Raw genomic sequence first — 17,140 nt, forward strand, 5'->3', positions numbered from 1 at the left:
ACAGATTATCTGGTTAGCTGTTGCTCACGATGACTTAAACCAAAACCAAGAGACTTCCCTCACATCTGTTAAGTAAGTTATATTAAGAATTAGAGGCAACAGGCTTCTCAAGGGCTCATTAAGTCTGAGCTGCAAATGTAGGCTTGAGTAATGCAAGGGGGAGATGAGACGCAGAAGTCACAGAAACAAATACATGGCATACACAGACAACCAAGCCCTGCTATGGAAAGCTTTAATCACCACATGTAAAAACAATATAGTCACATATCAAAAATGGCTCCAAATGCTTTATCATCACCATAACAGTCTAGAAATGAAAGTTGCACTAATATAAAAACCTTACTGTTCATAACCCCAAGATTTATGAGACTCTTTCTTATAAACACGTTTTTTTGTTTTTGTTTTTTACCCTGAGGCTGACATCAAAGTGAAAAAGAAAAGTCACTATTGGCTGGCATTTGTTCAGTGTAGAGTTTTAAAATCATTTATTTGTTCATCTGGAACAGGTTCTCTTTATTCTCCCCATGCATACTACGTGAGGATAGAGGGAAAGGGGGCAGATGGTTGTGTCCAGTCTATTATATACTAATTAGGATTTCTCAAATCTATTGATCAAAATGAAGAATTTTAATATCAATTAATGCTACGCTATCACATTGAAAAATTTATCAGAATTAGTTCTTTCTTATAAAAGGAGAGTTGGCAGCACATTGTCAGGCAAGAATAACAGAATTCTTTCTTATAATATGTCTCTTGCAATGCTCTCTATTTACTACATCTGAGCCAACTAAGTTCAGAGTTCATATAGACTGCCCTGCAAACCTCAACGCTGGGTTCTTAGTCACACCTTGAGATAAGATCTGCACAACTACAAGAATAATTCCCAAATGCTACAACAGTGACTCCATTTGAGTGATGGGAAAGGTGATTGTGTTAAGTTGAAAAAAAGGAAGCCATGTTGAAATGGAGATTACTATAACATTGTGTGTGTGTGTAAATAACAAATAAATAAGTAACAAAGATTTTCAAAACCTGAATTCCTAGCGTCTCTAAGATTGTTCTTTTGTGAAATGTGTCTAGAGTAACAGTTAGCTACCTCTCACAAGGCAGCCTCGTGACTTTTCTCCCCATTATTTCCATGATAATCTCTGCCTGTTTCTAAAATGGGCTCTTCCTAAATATTCACAGCATTTCATGTAAACTGGCTGTTAGCATGTACATCTGAGTCAGGAAATCTTTGTTGCTGCTTGGTTTCAAAATATTGTGCATAACAGTTTCCTGCGTACTATTTACTTTCAACTGTACAGTTACATGTATTCTGGGCTACAATAAAAATCTGGGGATATATGGCAGTTGAAGAATTACTATGTCTCATCTTGCTCCATACTCTACATTTTTATTATTTCTAGATGCCTTCCTAACAGAAATGATGGAAATGGACAACACAGGCATGGACACTTATTGGCTTTTTCCTGAGAAGTTAAATTACATTCACAACCTCTCAGCCAAAACTGAATAAGGATAATGGAGAGAGAATTCAGTATTAGATTGAGCTTGGAAAAGGTTTCCTGGCAAGGCTTGATACAAGTGTTCTTTTTTTCAGGGATAATCATGAAAAATCAAGTTGGGAAAACTCAACAATCATACGGCTGATTCTTCCATGTGACACCTGAACTCTTGTATGACATTTCTGCCAAATTGTTGTCTAGCCTCTGCCAGAATACTGCTAGGAGCAGGAAGCTGTTCCAACATTACTTATTCTTCTTTAGAATAGAATAAGAGCACAACATGTGGAACAGGTAAACAAACTTCCATTACACATGATTATGAACTAGATCTAACTTTCAAGAGTTAGCAGCTTGTCAATTAACTACTCGAAACACTAAACCAGATTTGTTCCAAGCACCTCATATGTTCTACAATGATTTGAAATGGGGAGATACAACTTTAAGAATGTGAATATTATGAATCTTGTTGAATAGCTGTGTGTAGTGGTGAGCAGATAAGAAATCTTACAAATGATTATTACAGGGACCCCAAAGCAAAGGGAAAATACATGTTTTGGGAAAGAAATAAATGTTTCATTTCGAAGAGGCAAAAAACACTGTGTACAAGAATTCAAGAGCCCAGGGAAGGGGTGGTGAACTGTGGCTAATTACAGTCTGTAGCACTTGCCAATTCTGATGTAAGGGATAAGAGAATGACATGTGCCGTCTGAGACTGCAGCCTGCTCTCCCAGGGCAATCAGAAGTGGGACACTCTACCTTGATTTTCTCCTTTTGGCTGGTCTAGCAGCTCTGTAAATAATGTTTTTATTTCTGATTTCTCCAACAATACTCAGCCTGCTTCGAGGTTTTCAAATCCCCGCTTCGGAAGACCAACAAGACGACATACTGATTGGTGAACAATAATGTCAGGATTCAATTTACAAAGGATCAATTCCTCTGAAGGGACACAGTTATGTCTGTTTGGTTTTTTTTTTTTATTTTTTGGACATATATATATATATATATGAATAAATATAACACACACATAAACTTTACAGACTCTGAATGATCATGTTAATTGAGACTCCGCTGATTCAGTTTTGAGCGCTTTCTCGAGAACTCTGTGGTAAAACGGCAATGGCATCAATCTTTAACAAACAAGACTACGAGCAACGGACAAAAACAAAACAACAAAAAACCAACCTTAAAGTCAGTATGTCTTTTTATATGGAGGCCACTTTTTTTCATATCTGTTTCAAAAGTATCAGATAGTGAACATTTTAGTGGCTAGATGACAGGAGAACAAATCTTCCTGCAAAAAAAGCACAGAACTTGCTTGACCACTGAGATTTGGAAGTGAAATCAATAAAAGTCTATTAAGTACTCAGGATAGATCTGGTTGGCATCAAACACCACAAAGATCTTTGGGTCCCAGGTATCATCCACACAGCTGTCATATAAATTCACATAGCTCCCGTCTTTGGAAGGAGGTCGCATGTATTTGGAGTCTCCATTTATGTAATCTCCAATTAGCACTCGAGCGAGAAACATAGATTTATACGTTCTAAACAGATGCCGCTGTTGCAAGCTTATGCCATGAATTTGGAATGTGTTTCCATGTTTTATGTCGTCTTTGCAGAAGCGACTGGAGTAAGCAGCATCTCTAGCAAAATAGGTTCCTTAAACAAGAAGGACCAGAGGGGAAAAAAAAAAAGCCAAAATTACTCTGAAGAACATACGAGACACAAGCAAAAACACTAATTTCTAGGGGAATGGACACGTGGAATCATCTAAGGAAAACAGATGTGGAATTTCCTCCTCTGTAGATCTCTGAGAGAGAACAGAAATCATGGATAAATTTGGTATACAGACCATTCCCCACCACCAACACCCTCCCCTACTCCCACTAAAATGAAGTGACCAGACTTCTGTTTCTGAAAGAGAGCTTACAAAGAAATCCAGTATGTAAGACAGAGACCAACTGTTCCTGTAACTAAATGGGCAGTGAGACCTGGGTTTTAGCTGTCTGGGCCTCCCTCCTATTTCGACTTGCCTCCAGTGCTTTCCCCGGCCTACAGTGCTTTTCCAGGGCCAGCAGCCTCTGCTGAGCACAGTGAGAATGTCTGGTCCCCAGAGCTTACTTCAAAACCCAAGAAACCACATTTCTATGTCACAGGGTAACAAGTAAAGAAAATTTCTGGAGTTCACAGAGCCCCAAAACCATGAAAAGACTTCAGAAGAGTGCAATGCTATTCATATCTGAGCACTCCAGAAGAACAACTTCACACAGGTTCATCACCTAAATATGAACACTCAATAAAGCATCAACTCTTCCGAAATGGTAGGCCTAAGAGACTGACATCATAAAGGAAATATTTACTCTACAAAATCTGGAAAATGAATTGCAAAGTTTCAGATTATACCATGCTGACAGGATTTGTGGCAACACTTTTCTGGTCCTCCTATAGTTAAATCAGTGGAATGGCCTTTTCAGTAATTATTTTAAGAATTAATTCACTTTTTAAAAATGTTGCATGTCTTGATCCTAAGTCGTAGCCAGCTCTCTTGCTGGAGGTAAGGTACAAAGACCAGAAAAATAAATGTCCATCCCTCCCTTTTCTCCTCATCTCTTGCCATAATTTCCTTGAGTAATGGGCATAAATTGGAGAGCGTGGACTTCTAGAACACTAGAGCAAAGGTGAGGAATTCCCCCATAATTCCTTATTGCTCACTAATATTTTTACTTACCATTTTCTAAAACTCAAAACAAAAATTACTAGTACCTAGACCTGTCCACAATGTAATCAATTTATTTTATAGATCTCTATATATTTGACATAAAACAGTTTATTATAGAGGCTTATCCATGGAAAGGATTTATACATGGAAATCAAATGGAATGCAAAAATCAGCTAATCTGGACATGATGTCCCATCTGAACAGCTGGGACTTGGGGAGTTTTTTAATCTGATAGAGATGTCAAAATCCTACTTCTACCTTGAACATGCAGGAAGTGGCTTTTCTGTGACTCAGAAATTCTGAGGGCGTTCAAGGAACCTAGTACAGTAACTTTAAATTTAATGACTATCATCAAACTCCTGAATTATAAAACAATCAATTACCTCTACAGAGAGGAGATTCTCTCCTAGGACTCAAACTAGATCTGGAATTTTGATAATTACCTTTCCCAAAGAGAGCACCATGTATACCATTTATTCTCCAGTCAAAGTTATGAATGCAAATTGCTTCCACAAATTCACTGCTGGTACCATGAAAGAGCATTTGTTCATTAATCTGAGGCACGCCTCTTTTCTTCTTGAGCTGAGCCTTTTTCCTAAAAACACAATACACATAGGCACAAAACACACAGAGAAATAGACTATAAGTAGCACTTACTACTTTTCAGAAGAGCCAAGTTTAATAGAAAGGGTGAAATAAAATACTTCTTTAACATAAATCATTAAGTGGACAAAGCAGCTCTGGAAAAGAAATAGTCCTGAATGCTCTTGGACACATAATAATCTTATGAAAAATTATTTTTTTATGAAAAATTATTAGTTAAAACTGAGACTTAAGGCTGAAAATGATACCAAAAACTATAGATAGCCCAGATGACGCTCCATTTTAGGAAAGGTAACAGATTGCCTAATCCTGCCAAATTCTACAGATGCCTAAAAATGACACTGTAAACAAATAATATAACATAAAGTTCATAGAACCTTTAAATAGTGAACTCCTTGAGCAGGGACCATGCCTTATCCTTTTATCTCCAGAGACTAGAAAATGTTGGTTGGATTGAACTGAATTTTATATCTTAGGGCTGGGAGGAACATTAAGCCATCTACTTCAACCCACTTCCCAATGGACAAATCTCTTCTAATACATAAAAAGATACCCAATGCAGGATTGATTGTAACAGTGAAAAACAAACTGAAAACATTATTCCATAGAAAAACAGATGAATAATTATATATTTATATTAAAATTAATGAACTAGATCTACATGTACTAACATAAATAACTCTTGCAAAATAATGTTGAATATAAAAGAATGTTGCAAAAAGAGATGTATGAGGGCACCTGAGTGGCTTAGTTGGTTAGGCAGATCCGCCTTCGGCTCAGGTCATGATGGTGGGGTCTTGGGATCAAGCCCCCTAACAGGCTCCCTGCTCAGGGGAGATTTGCTTCCCTCTGCCCCTCTACCTGCTTGTACTTGCTCCCTCTCTTTGTCAAATAAATACAATCTTAAAAAAAAAAAAAACTGCTGAATTGGCTGTATTATACACCTGAAACTAATATAATATTGTGTATCAACTGACCTTTAATAATTAAAATAAAATTTAAAACTAAATTAAAAAATTAAAAGCCCATATACAAAGATGAAGAAAATGTAACAAATATTAAAATATTAGAAATCTGATTGGCTGGTACAAAGGTCTCTGCAGACTAACTGTTGCATTTCCATTTTTTAAATATTTCATAGAGGTGCCTGGGTGGCTCAGTTGGTTAAGCATCTGCAGCTGCCTTCGACTCAGGTCATCATCCAGGGGTCCTGGGATCAAGCCCCACATCTGGCTCCCTGTTCAGCGGGGAGACTGCTTCTCCCTCTCCCTCTGCCACTCCCCCTGCTTGTGCTCTCTTGCTCTCTGTCAAATAAATAAAATCTTTAAATAAATATTTCATAAAAAAAGAGATTTTAAAAATTTAGAAAGAATCCCCCCTCCCATTATATCTCTGATAAAGAGTTACTTAACACCTGCTTCAATTCATTCCAGTACTGCATGGTCACTGCTTTGTAAGAGCACAACTATCTGTCATCAGTGGAACTGTTAGAAAGTACATCCACCCTAACACTGAACCAAAATCTGCTGTCTTGTTAACTTCTGCAGATTGGTCTTAGTTATTCTCTTCCAAACACAGAACAATTCAGGTCACTCTGATACAAATCAATTCTGCAATTATCCAAAAATAACTAAGAACACTGACCTAGGCTTTCTTCTCCAGGTTAAATACATATTCCCTCACCCATTCTCATGCAGCGTAGCTTCCAGGCCTTTTTCTATCCTGGACAGCCTTTGGTAGACAAGAATCTGCTGGATATCTTCTAATTTATAAATGCCAGTAAGATACAGAAACAGAGTCCAGATAGTATTAGCCAGCATTGGCTCTAGGGGTGCATCACTGTATTCATTTTGTAGCAGTGGCATAAATTTGTAGTCACTCAAAACATATTTTTTTAGTCTCTACAAACCCCTAAGGCTTTCAAACCAGACCTCTTTTTGGATTGCTATATTTGTACAACTGGTTCATAAGCCTAATGTAGTGGATTGATTTTAATTAAACTTTATCTTGAAAAGTAATTTTTTAAAAAATGCATATTTATAAACAACATGCAGCTTAGTGACTTTGTGGGGGGAAATGACAGGTGCATTTAAATGAGAGAAATGGAAACTGTCTTTCTCAAGAGTCATTTGGCAGTATGTATCAAAACTTAAATATATATGCTTTGATCCACTGCTGACAGTCTTTCAGATCATTAAGCACGAGGTTAGAAGGATGTGCATTTTTTTTAAGATTTTATTTATTTATTCATAGAGACACAGCTAGAGAGAGAGAGGTAGAGACACAGGCAGAGGGAGAAGCAGGCACCACGCAGGGAGCCCGATGTGGGACTCGATCCCGGGTCTCCAGGATCACGCCCTGGGCTGCAGGCGGCACTAAACCACTGCGCCACCGGGGCTGCCCAGAAGGATGTGCATTAAACAAATACGTGCTTCAGAAAAATCCAGCATGTTTTCACTAAGAACAAATTTGCCCATTTTCTTTTTTTGACCTTTAGGTACCACCTGACTTCCTCCTCTTCCTCCTCCTCATCCTCCTCCTCCTCCTCCTCCTCCTTTTTATACAATGCACATTTGTCACTATTCTAAGTAAGGAAAAAAATTTTTTTTCAATATTTTTTAAAGATAATCAAATTTGTTTTGACTGCTTCAGTCTTCCAAGGTCTTTCTGACTCATGATTCATTCACACAACAAAGCCACTCTTCTGGTATTAAATCTTTCACAAGTGTGATAAGCAAGCCCTCTAGGTTTTCATTCAAATTACTGATAAAAATGTTGAAGGGCTCAAGAAGCAAGCAAGCATGCCACTCAAGTTACTCTTGGCCCAGGACTTTTAACTGGGTATTATTTTTTTTTAACTTTTTTCTTTAAATATTCTATTTATTTATTCATGAGAGATACACAGAGAGGCAGAGACAGAGGCAGAAGCAGGCTCCATGCAGGGAGCCCAATGCGGGACTGGATCCCGGCCCCGCAGGATCATGCCCTGAGCTGAAAGCAGTCCGCTGAGCCACTTAGGCAGCACTAACTGGGTATTAATTTTTCTCTTTGAACTATCACCTGGAAAACATTTCTCTATCTTGCTACCAGCACAAAAACCTTGTCAACTGCTTTGTAGAAACAAAGTTATATTGTCTAAGGGGTACGGTCATCTACCACTATAGTAATCCTCTTATTCTTTGCTAGGCATTAGTGAATCCTGTTTTCCTAAGTAAAGATTTTAGTATACATTCTTCTAAGGTCAATCTTCACCATCTGTGATGACTAGAATCCACTCTAAAATCAGGATATTCACTTATTACCACTTCTCAGGCACAGATTAGAATAATTTTTGGATTAAAAATTCACTTGAGGGATCCCTGGGGTGGTGCAGCGGTTTGGCGCCTGCCTTTGGCCCAGGGCGCGATCCTGGAGACCCGGGATCGAATCCCACGTCGGGCTCCCGGTGCATGGAGCCTGCTTCTCCCTCTGCCTGTGTCTCTGCCTCTCTCTCTCTCTCTCTGTCTATCATAAATAAATAAAAAATTTTAAAAAAAATTCACTTGAGTCTTAGTGTGGACATTGAAAATCTGCTCAGTCACTGGGTTGGAAATGGCATATATACCAGTTGGAAGGCAGAGTGGGAGGGGGTAGGCAAAGCTTTGCATCTCCACAGCATAGTTTATTCTAGGGCCAACTACTAAGGCACCCATGAAATGTGGAGATTCATGACATACTATGACCTTGGAGTTCTGAAAACCCTAACACTGAACTCCAGGACCTCTTGAGCTGTAGCTAAAGCTTTGTGGAACATCATAGGATTCAAACTACACAAAGTTCTTCACAACCATACTCACCCCACAGTCATTTCTAAACTCCTGGAAAATACTGCAGCACCACTTCTCAAAGATACCTTAAAATTACCCACCCTCATAGGGACTAGGGTGCCAAAAGGACTAGGGTGCCAAAAGGACTAAGTTGCCAAGTGCCTTGAATTACAACAGGAATAGCTCTGTGCTCCAGATTGAAGTAAGTTCACCTAGGTTCAGAACAGTGGTTCTCCATCCTGGATGAACATCAGAATTACTTGCAGAACTTGCTAAAGATAAAAATGTCAGAACACAGAGGTTCTGATTCAGTAGACCTGGGATAGGTGATAGGAGCTCTGCAGTGATTCTGATAGGTGGCCAGAGCTGACAACCTCTCATCTAAATCCACATTCTTCATGAGATAGCAGCTTTCATTCACTTCTCTTAATTCCTTGCTGCCGCATCTCAACCCCTGGGTCAATCTAACCACCTCACCTCTCTGCTCTTAAATATGGACTGCTGAAATAAATCACACAACATCCCCAGGTTTCCACTCCAAATTCACATATTCTGACATCAGCTTAGCCCTCAACACCGATGGAAATACTATGGTTCCCAAGTTAGCTCTTTCTCTCCCATTTTCCACAGTGGCCATTCCAAATCTCCACTTTCCCCTTATCTCTCCCTCTTAGCTACATCTCCCTAACTCTTCATTCTCTGTAGGCTGCCTCACTTCTTATTTTGCCAGACACTGAACTTTTCAAGGAGGGAACTCCATTACGTAGCCCCTCTTCTCATCCCCTACCTCTACTTATCTATAAACATGACTGGACCACCCTCATCTAGCACCTTCTGTATAGTATAGTATATTCTCTGAATTCCATCCCATCGCACCTCTTTAGGAGCCTTAATGTATCAATTACATTTTCCCTTTCTCTTGTCCTTTAAACTCTCCCTCCCTGGGTTCTTTCCTACTATAATTTACACATGCTCAGATCCCTCCAATCTTTAAATTCAAAAACTATAACAAAACAAAACAAAGACACCCTTCCCAACTCCACAGTGCCCATCTTCTCACGTCTTTCTTCCTCTTCACTGCCAAGCTTTGAAGAGTTGTCAACATTTGCTCTGTATACAACATAGAATCCGCCAACATGGTTCTCATCAAGGATACCAATGACCTTCTTGTTGCAATATCCAAGAACATATTCAATATTATTTTATTTGGCATCTCTTTTGTATGTAGCCCTGAGGATGACACCTACTTGCTTAAACCACTTTCTTCCTTTTGATGTCCTTTTCCTCTTCTACTGGATTTCTTCCACTCTCTGTGGTTGTTACTTCTCAGTTTCTGCCTTGAGTTTTCCTCTGTCCGTCCCTTGCAGAGTTCAGTCCTTGGTCCTCTTCTTAATCTACATACACTCCCTGGTCATCTTATCAATTCTATGGCTTCTACGACCTCACATTTTCTAATAATACCCAAACCATTATTTCTAGCCTATACCACTCTCCTGAGTCATGACGCATGTATCAACTACTACTTCCTCCCCATCCTCCCTAAAGACAAAGACCAAAATCTGTTCCTACCCATATTCCCTTAGTCAACTGAAATGAGTCAGAAACTCTGGAGTTACCTTGTCATATCCTTACACTGAACACATTAAATCATCATTCTACATTCTTAGTATCTCAAACTCGCCCTCTTCACTCCAACACAGCAGATGCCACTTTGGTTTGGGCCACCTGAACCAAAGTTTAATGTTCAATTACTGAAACAATTTCCTAAATTAGTCTCCCTGCTTCTGTGACTCTTATTTTTTTAATTTTATCTCACCACTCTTGAGAAATACATGGATTTCTTCTGTATATATTTTTTAATTTCAATTAACATACAATGCATTATTAGTTTTAGAGGTAGAGGTCCATGATTCATCAGGTTTTTTTTTTTTTTTGATTCCTCAGTTTTATAGAACACCCAATGCTCATTACATCACATGCCCTCCTTACTGTCTAGCACCTAGTTACCCCATCCCCTCCAGCAACTCCTCAGTTTGTTTCCTATGACTAAGAGTGTCTTATGGTTTTTCTCCCTCTCTGATTTTGCTTTATTTTTTCCTCTCTTCCCCTATGATCCTGTTTTGTTTCTTAAAATCCACATGAGTGAGATCATACTGTCTTTCTCTGATTGACTTATTTCACTTAGCATAATACCCTCTATTTCCATCTATGTCATTGCAAATGGCAAGATTTCATTTTTTTTATAGTTGGTTCATATTCCATTGTATATACACACCACATCTTCTTTATCCATTCATCTGTTGATGGACATCTGGGCTCTTTCCACAGTTTCGCTATGGTGGACATTGCTGCTATAAATATTGGGTGCAGGTGCCCCTTCGGATCACTACCTTTGTATCTCTGGGGTAAAACCCTAGTATTGCAATTGCTAGGTCGTAAGGTAGCTCTATTTTCAACTTTCTGAAGAACCTCCATACTGTTTTCCAGAGTGGCTGCACCAGCTTGCATTCCCACCACCAGTGTAAGAGGTTTCCCCTTTCTCCACATCCTTACCAACATCTGTCGTTTCCTGATTTGTTAATTTTAGCCATTCTGACTGATGTGAAGTGGTATCTCATTGTGGTTTTGATTTGTACTTCTCTGATGCCCGGTGATGTTGAACATTTTTTCATGTGTCTTTTGGCCATTTATATGTCTTCTTTGGAGAAATGTCTGTTCATGTCTTCTGTCCATTTCTTAATTGGATTATTCTTTGGGTGTTGAGTTTGATTAGTTCTTTATAGATTTTGGATACTAGCCATTTATCTGATAAGATATTTATCCACTCCCATTCTGTTGGTCTTTTGGTTTTGTTGACTGTTTCCTTTGCTGTGCAAAAGCTTTTTATCTGGATGATGTCCTAATAGTTCATTTTTGCCTTTGTTTCCCTTGTCTTTGGAGATGTGTCTAGCAAGAAGTGGCTGTGGCTGAGGTCATTCTTCTCTAGGATTTTGATGGATTCCTGCCTCACATTTAGATCTTTCAACCATTTTGAGTTTATCTTTGTGTATGGTGTAAGGAAATGGTCCAGTTCCATTCTTTTGCATATGGCTGTCCACTTTTCCCAACAGCATAGAGTTGAGTGCCCATATCTGGGTTCTTTATTCTGTTCCACTGATATAAGTGTCTGTTTTTGTGCCAATACCATACTGTCTTGATTATCACAGTTTTGTCATAGAAACTAAGTCGGAGATTGTGATGCCACCAGTTTTGGTTTTCTTTTTCAACATTCCTCTGGCTATTCAGGGTCTTTTCTGGTTCCATACAAATTTTAGGATTATCTGTTCCAGCTCTGTAAAAAAAAGTTGATGGTATTTTGACACTTATTTCACTGAATGTATAGACTGCTCTAGGTAGCACTGACATTTCAACAATATCTGTTCTTCCAATCCATGAGCATGGAACATTTTTCCATTTCTTTGTATCTTCCTCAATTTCTTTCATGAGTGTTCTATAGTTTTCTGAATACAGATCCTTTGCCTCTTTGGTTAGGTTTATTACTAGGTATCTTATGGGTTTTGGTGTTATTAGAAGTGGGATCAACTCCTTAATTTCTCTTTTCTGCCTCATTGTTAGCGTGTAGGAATGCAACTGATGTCTGTGCTTTGAGTTTATATCCTGCCACATTGCTCCTGTATGAGTTCTAGCAATCTCGGGGTGGAGTCTTTTGGGTTTTCCACATAGACTATCATGTCATCTGCGAAGAGTGAGAGCTTGACTTCTTTGCTGGTTCACATGCCTTTTATTTCTTTTTGTTCTCTGATTGCTGGGGCAAGGACTTTTAGTACTATGTTGAAAAACAGTGGTGAGAGTGGACATCCCTGTTGTGTTCCTGATCATAGAGGAAAGGCTCTCAGTTTTTCCCCCCTGAGAATGATATTTGCTGTGGGCTTTTCATAGATGGCTTTTAAGATGCTGAGGAATATTCCCTCTATCCCTACACTCTGAAGAGTTTAATCAAGAAAGGATGCTGTACTTTGTCAAATGTTCTTTCTGCATCTCTTGAGAGGAGCATATAGTTCTTGTCCTTTCTTTTATTAATGTAGTGTATCACATTGATTGATTTGCAGATGTTGAACCACTCCTGCAGCCCCAGGAATAAATCGCACTTGGTCATGGTGAATAATCCTTTTAATCTTGGATTAAAGATCCTTTACTCTTGGATCCTATTGGCTAGTATCCTGGTAAGAATTTTTACATCCATCTTCATCAGGGATATTGGTCTGTAATTCTTTTTGGTGAGGTCTTTCTCTGGTTTCAGGATCAAGGTAATGCTGGCCTCAAAAAATGAGTTTGGAAGTTTTTCTTCCATTTCCATTTTTTGAAACTTCTTCAGAAAAATAGATATTAATTCTTCTTTAAATGTTCAGTAGAATTCCCCTGGTAAGCCATCTGGCCCTGGACTCTTGTTTTTTTGGGAGATTTCTGATTACGGCTTCAATTCTTTGCTGGTTATGGGTATGTTCAGGTTTTCTACTTCTTCCTGTTTCAGTTCTGGTAGTTTATACATCTCTAGGAATGCATCTATTTCTCTCAGATTGCCTAATTTGTTGGCACCTAGTTGCTTATAATATGTTTTTATAATTGTTTGTATTTCTTCTGTGTTGGTTGTGATCTTTTCTCTTTCATTAATGAATTTGAATCCTTTTTCTTTCTTTTTGATACATCTGGCAAGTGGTTTATTGATCTTATTAATTCTTTAAAGAAGCAGCTCTTAGTTTCATGGATCTCTTCTACTGTTCTTTTTGGTTTCTGTTTCACTGACTTTCACTCTAATCTTTTTTAATTCTCTTGTCCAGCTGGGCTTAGGCTTTACTTGCTGTTCTTTCTCCAGCTCCTTTATGTGTAAGGTTAGGTTATGTATTTGAGAACTTTATTGTTTCTCGCGAAAGGTATTGCCATATACTTCCCTCTTAGGATCACCTTTGCTGAATCCCAAAGGTTTTCATTTCACTTGTTTCCATGAAGTTTTTTAAAAATCTTTAATTTCCTGGTTGACCCATTCATAATCTTCAGCAGGATGCTCTTTAGCCTCCAAGTATTCGAGTTCTTCTCAAATTTCTTCTTGTGGCCAAGTTCCAGTTTCAAAGCACTGTGGTCTGAAAATATGCAGGAAATGATCCCAAGCTTTTGGTACCAGCTGAGATCTGATTTGTGACCCAGTATGTGATCTATTCTGGAGAATGTTCCATGTGCACTACAGAAGAATGTATATTCTCATGTTTTAGGATATAATGCTCTGAATATATCTGTGAAGTCCATCCGGTCCAGTGTGTCATTTGAAGCCGTTATTTCCTTGTTCATCTGCTTACATGATCTGTCCATTGTAGTGGGTGTGGTGTTAAAGTCCCCTCCTACTATTGTATTATTATTGATGTGTCTCTTTAATTTTGTTATTAATTGGCTTATATAGTTGGCTGGTTTCACGTTAGAGGCATAAATATTTACAATTGTTAGATCTTCTTGTTGGACAGACCCTTTAATATGATATAGTGTCCTTCCTCATCTCTATTACAGTCTTTGGTTTAAAATCTAGTTTGTCTGATATAAGGATTGCCACCCCAGCTTCTTCTGTTGTCCATTAGCATGATAAATGGTTCTCCACACCCTCACTTTCATTCTGGAGGTGTCTTTGGGTCTAAAATCAGTCTCTTGCAGACAGCAATTGATTAGTCTTGCTTTTTTATCCAATCTGATACGCTGTCTTTTGATTGGGGCGTTTAGCCCATTTATGTTCAGAGTAACTATTGAAAGATATGAATTTAGTGCCATTGTATTACCTATGAAGTCACTGTTTCTGTATATTGTCTTTGTTTCTTTCTGGTCTATGTTACTTTTGGGCTCTCTTTTTGCTTAAAGGATCCCTTTTAATAGTTCTTGCAGGGCTAGTTTAGTGATCACAAATTCTTTCAGTTTCTGTTTGTCCTGGAAGTATTTTTATCTATTCTTCTATTTTGAATGACATCCGAGCTGGATAAAGTATTCGTGGCTGCATATTTTTCTCATTTAGTATCCTGAATATATGATGCCAGTCCTTTCTGGCTTGCCAGGTCTTTGTGGATAGGTCTGCTGCCAGTCTAATGTTTCTACACTTGTAGGTTACAGATCTCTTGTCCTGAGCTGATTTCAGGATTTCCTCTTTGTCTCCGAGATTTGCAAGTTTCACTATTATATGTGGGGGTGTTGACCTATTTTTATTGATTTTTAAGGGGGTTCTCTGTGCCTTCTGGACTTGAATGTCTGTTTTCTTCACCAGATTAGGGAGATTCTCTGCTATAATTTGCTCCAATATACCTTCTTCCCCTACCCCCACCCTCTCTCTCCTCTTCTTCTGGGATCCCAATTATTCCAGCATTGTTTCACTTTATGGTAACACTTATCTTTCAAATTCTTCCCTCCTGATTTAGTAGTTGTTTATCTCTCTTCTTAGCTCATTTATTCTCCATCATTTTGATTTCTACATCACTAATTCTCTCTTCTGCTTCATTTATCCTAGCCATTAGAACCTCCATTTTTTATTGCATCTCATCAATAGCCTTTTTTATTTTAATTTAGATTTTAGTTCTTTCATTTCTCCAGAAAGGGATTCTCTAGTGCCGTCTATGATTTTTTTCTAGCTCAGATAGTATCTTTATAATCATTATTCTGAACTCTAGCTCCAGTATCTTACTTCTGTCCATATGATTAGGTCTCTGTCAATCAGTACTGCCTCCTGTTTTCTTTTTTTTTTTTTTTTGAGCTAAGTTTTCCCATCTTGTCATCCTTGCAGAAAGTGGTCGCTTTTCTATTTGTAAAGTTGCAGCTATTCTTAGATCTCTGGTAGAGTTCACAGGTGTTCAAAATGATTTGATAGCTATCTAGCTGAATTCCTAGAACCAGACAAAACTAAAGTCTCTACTCCTCCACCCTCTTGGACCTCTAACTGACTCCTTTTTTAAAAATTATTTTTTAAATTTAAATTCAATTTGTCAACATATAGTATAACACCCAGTGGACTCCTTTAAACCAGTGCCTTTGCACCACTGCCATTTGTGACTGTTATGAGAGGCTGTCTTGTGCATGGTAGAATGTTTTTCACTCCTGACTTCTTTCAAGTTGATGCCAGTATTAATTCCTCATCCAACCACGTGACAATTAAAAATCATCTCCAGTCATTGCCAGATATCCCCTGATGGGCAAAATGACTCCTAATTGAGAACCACTACTTTAAACCCCTTTGCCATAGTATAGCCTGATAAATCATTTTTCTAAAATGCAAATTGGACTGATCATTCTCTTGCTTCAAGTTCTATAATGGATTTCCACTGTCCATGAAAAAAAAAATCCAAACCTCTCAGTTTTGAGTTGTAAGGCCCTGTATGGTCTGCTCCTGCTAACTCTCTGACCTCAAGTCTGCATCGATCCAAGTCAAGTAAAGCTACTGAAGAAAATCACAAAACTGTTCCAACGGCTCTACTACAAACTCCTGAATGCTCAACCTTCTGACTACCTTTTTACCTCATTCTCTAATCATTTATCATAATTTTTATATTCATTTTGTGGTGCAATTGCCTGGGTCCTCATCTGAGTTATGGTTCTGTTCACTGTTATGTCCCAAGTGTGCCTAGAATAGCGCCTGTCACAAAGTAGGTGCTATAACATATTTGTTGGAAGAAGGGAGAGAGGTCAAAAAGGCCTGAGCAACATCAAAACATGCTGATGGACTCATGTGGGCCCCTCTGCCTGTACAGTGAGCCAGAGATTATAAGATGATGAGAGTAAACTAGGATTTTTAGTCTTTGTGAAGATGTCAAAATAACAGGCTGTCCTTACAATGAGACCAAGTATTTTCTACTGTCAGAGCAGGTGACAGGTTCATTTACCGTCAGAGATTTCTATAGGCCAACATTATGCCAAATCATTAAGGGCATCAACAGAGTGAAATGATTTCCAGTAAAATTCCTGGTATACAATGTTTAAACATGGGGATTCACTGGTACATTTTACCACTAGGATTGAATTGAGACAACTCAAATTGTGAGTTCAATTATAATTGAAATCCACTTCAGAGGCCTGATTAAGAATAATGAATTAAGTTTTCATCAGACCATTTTAGAAAATTAATCTTTATTCACTGAGAGAATAAAGTTACAGGAGAGAGAGGTCTCCATCTTCCTTGACAAAAGAATCATCTAAGAAGAACCCAATAAAATCTTCTAAACTCAGTTAAAGTCATTATTGTCAGAAATAAAAGTTGGCTTGGTTCAAAGACTCAAGACTGTAAAGAATATACACTGAAAAACCCTTATTTTATCATAAGCTATTATGCTAATAAAACCAGGAATATACTCAGGCTGTATTATTACTCATCAGTAACATGAAAGAATTCCATGTATCATTACCAAACAAAAGTCAGCCTGATTTTCAAATATATAAGGTCTGTGATTTACTTTGAAATACTTCAGCAACAATAATAGAAATAAAGGA

At 38.2% G+C, this 17,140-nt stretch overlaps 1 protein-coding gene across 4 annotated transcripts in view; it reads right to left on the reverse strand.

The window, feature by feature from the left end:
• Nucleotides 1-216: 216 nt before the first annotated feature.
• PARP11 (poly(ADP-ribose) polymerase family member 11) overlaps nucleotides 217-17,140 on the reverse strand; it is a 47,256-nt gene continuing 30,332 nt past the window's right edge. For all 4 annotated transcript variants that reach the window (XM_041735821.1, XM_041735820.1, XM_041735822.1 and 1 more), the window contains 2 exons: nucleotides 4,670-4,821; nucleotides 217-3,166 (listed from right to left, as the gene is read on the reverse strand). In XM_041735821.1, the coding sequence (XP_041591755.1) occupies nucleotides 2,850-3,166; nucleotides 4,670-4,821 (469 nt within the window). In that variant the 3' untranslated portion in view covers nucleotides 217-2,849. The remainder of the gene's footprint in view (nucleotides 3,167-4,669; nucleotides 4,822-17,140) is intronic.

The sequence above is a fragment of the Vulpes lagopus genome, chromosome 21 (genome assembly GCF_018345385.1).
Source record: "Vulpes lagopus strain Blue_001 chromosome 21, ASM1834538v1, whole genome shotgun sequence".
Classification (NCBI taxonomy): domain Eukaryota; kingdom Metazoa; phylum Chordata; class Mammalia; order Carnivora; family Canidae; genus Vulpes; species Vulpes lagopus.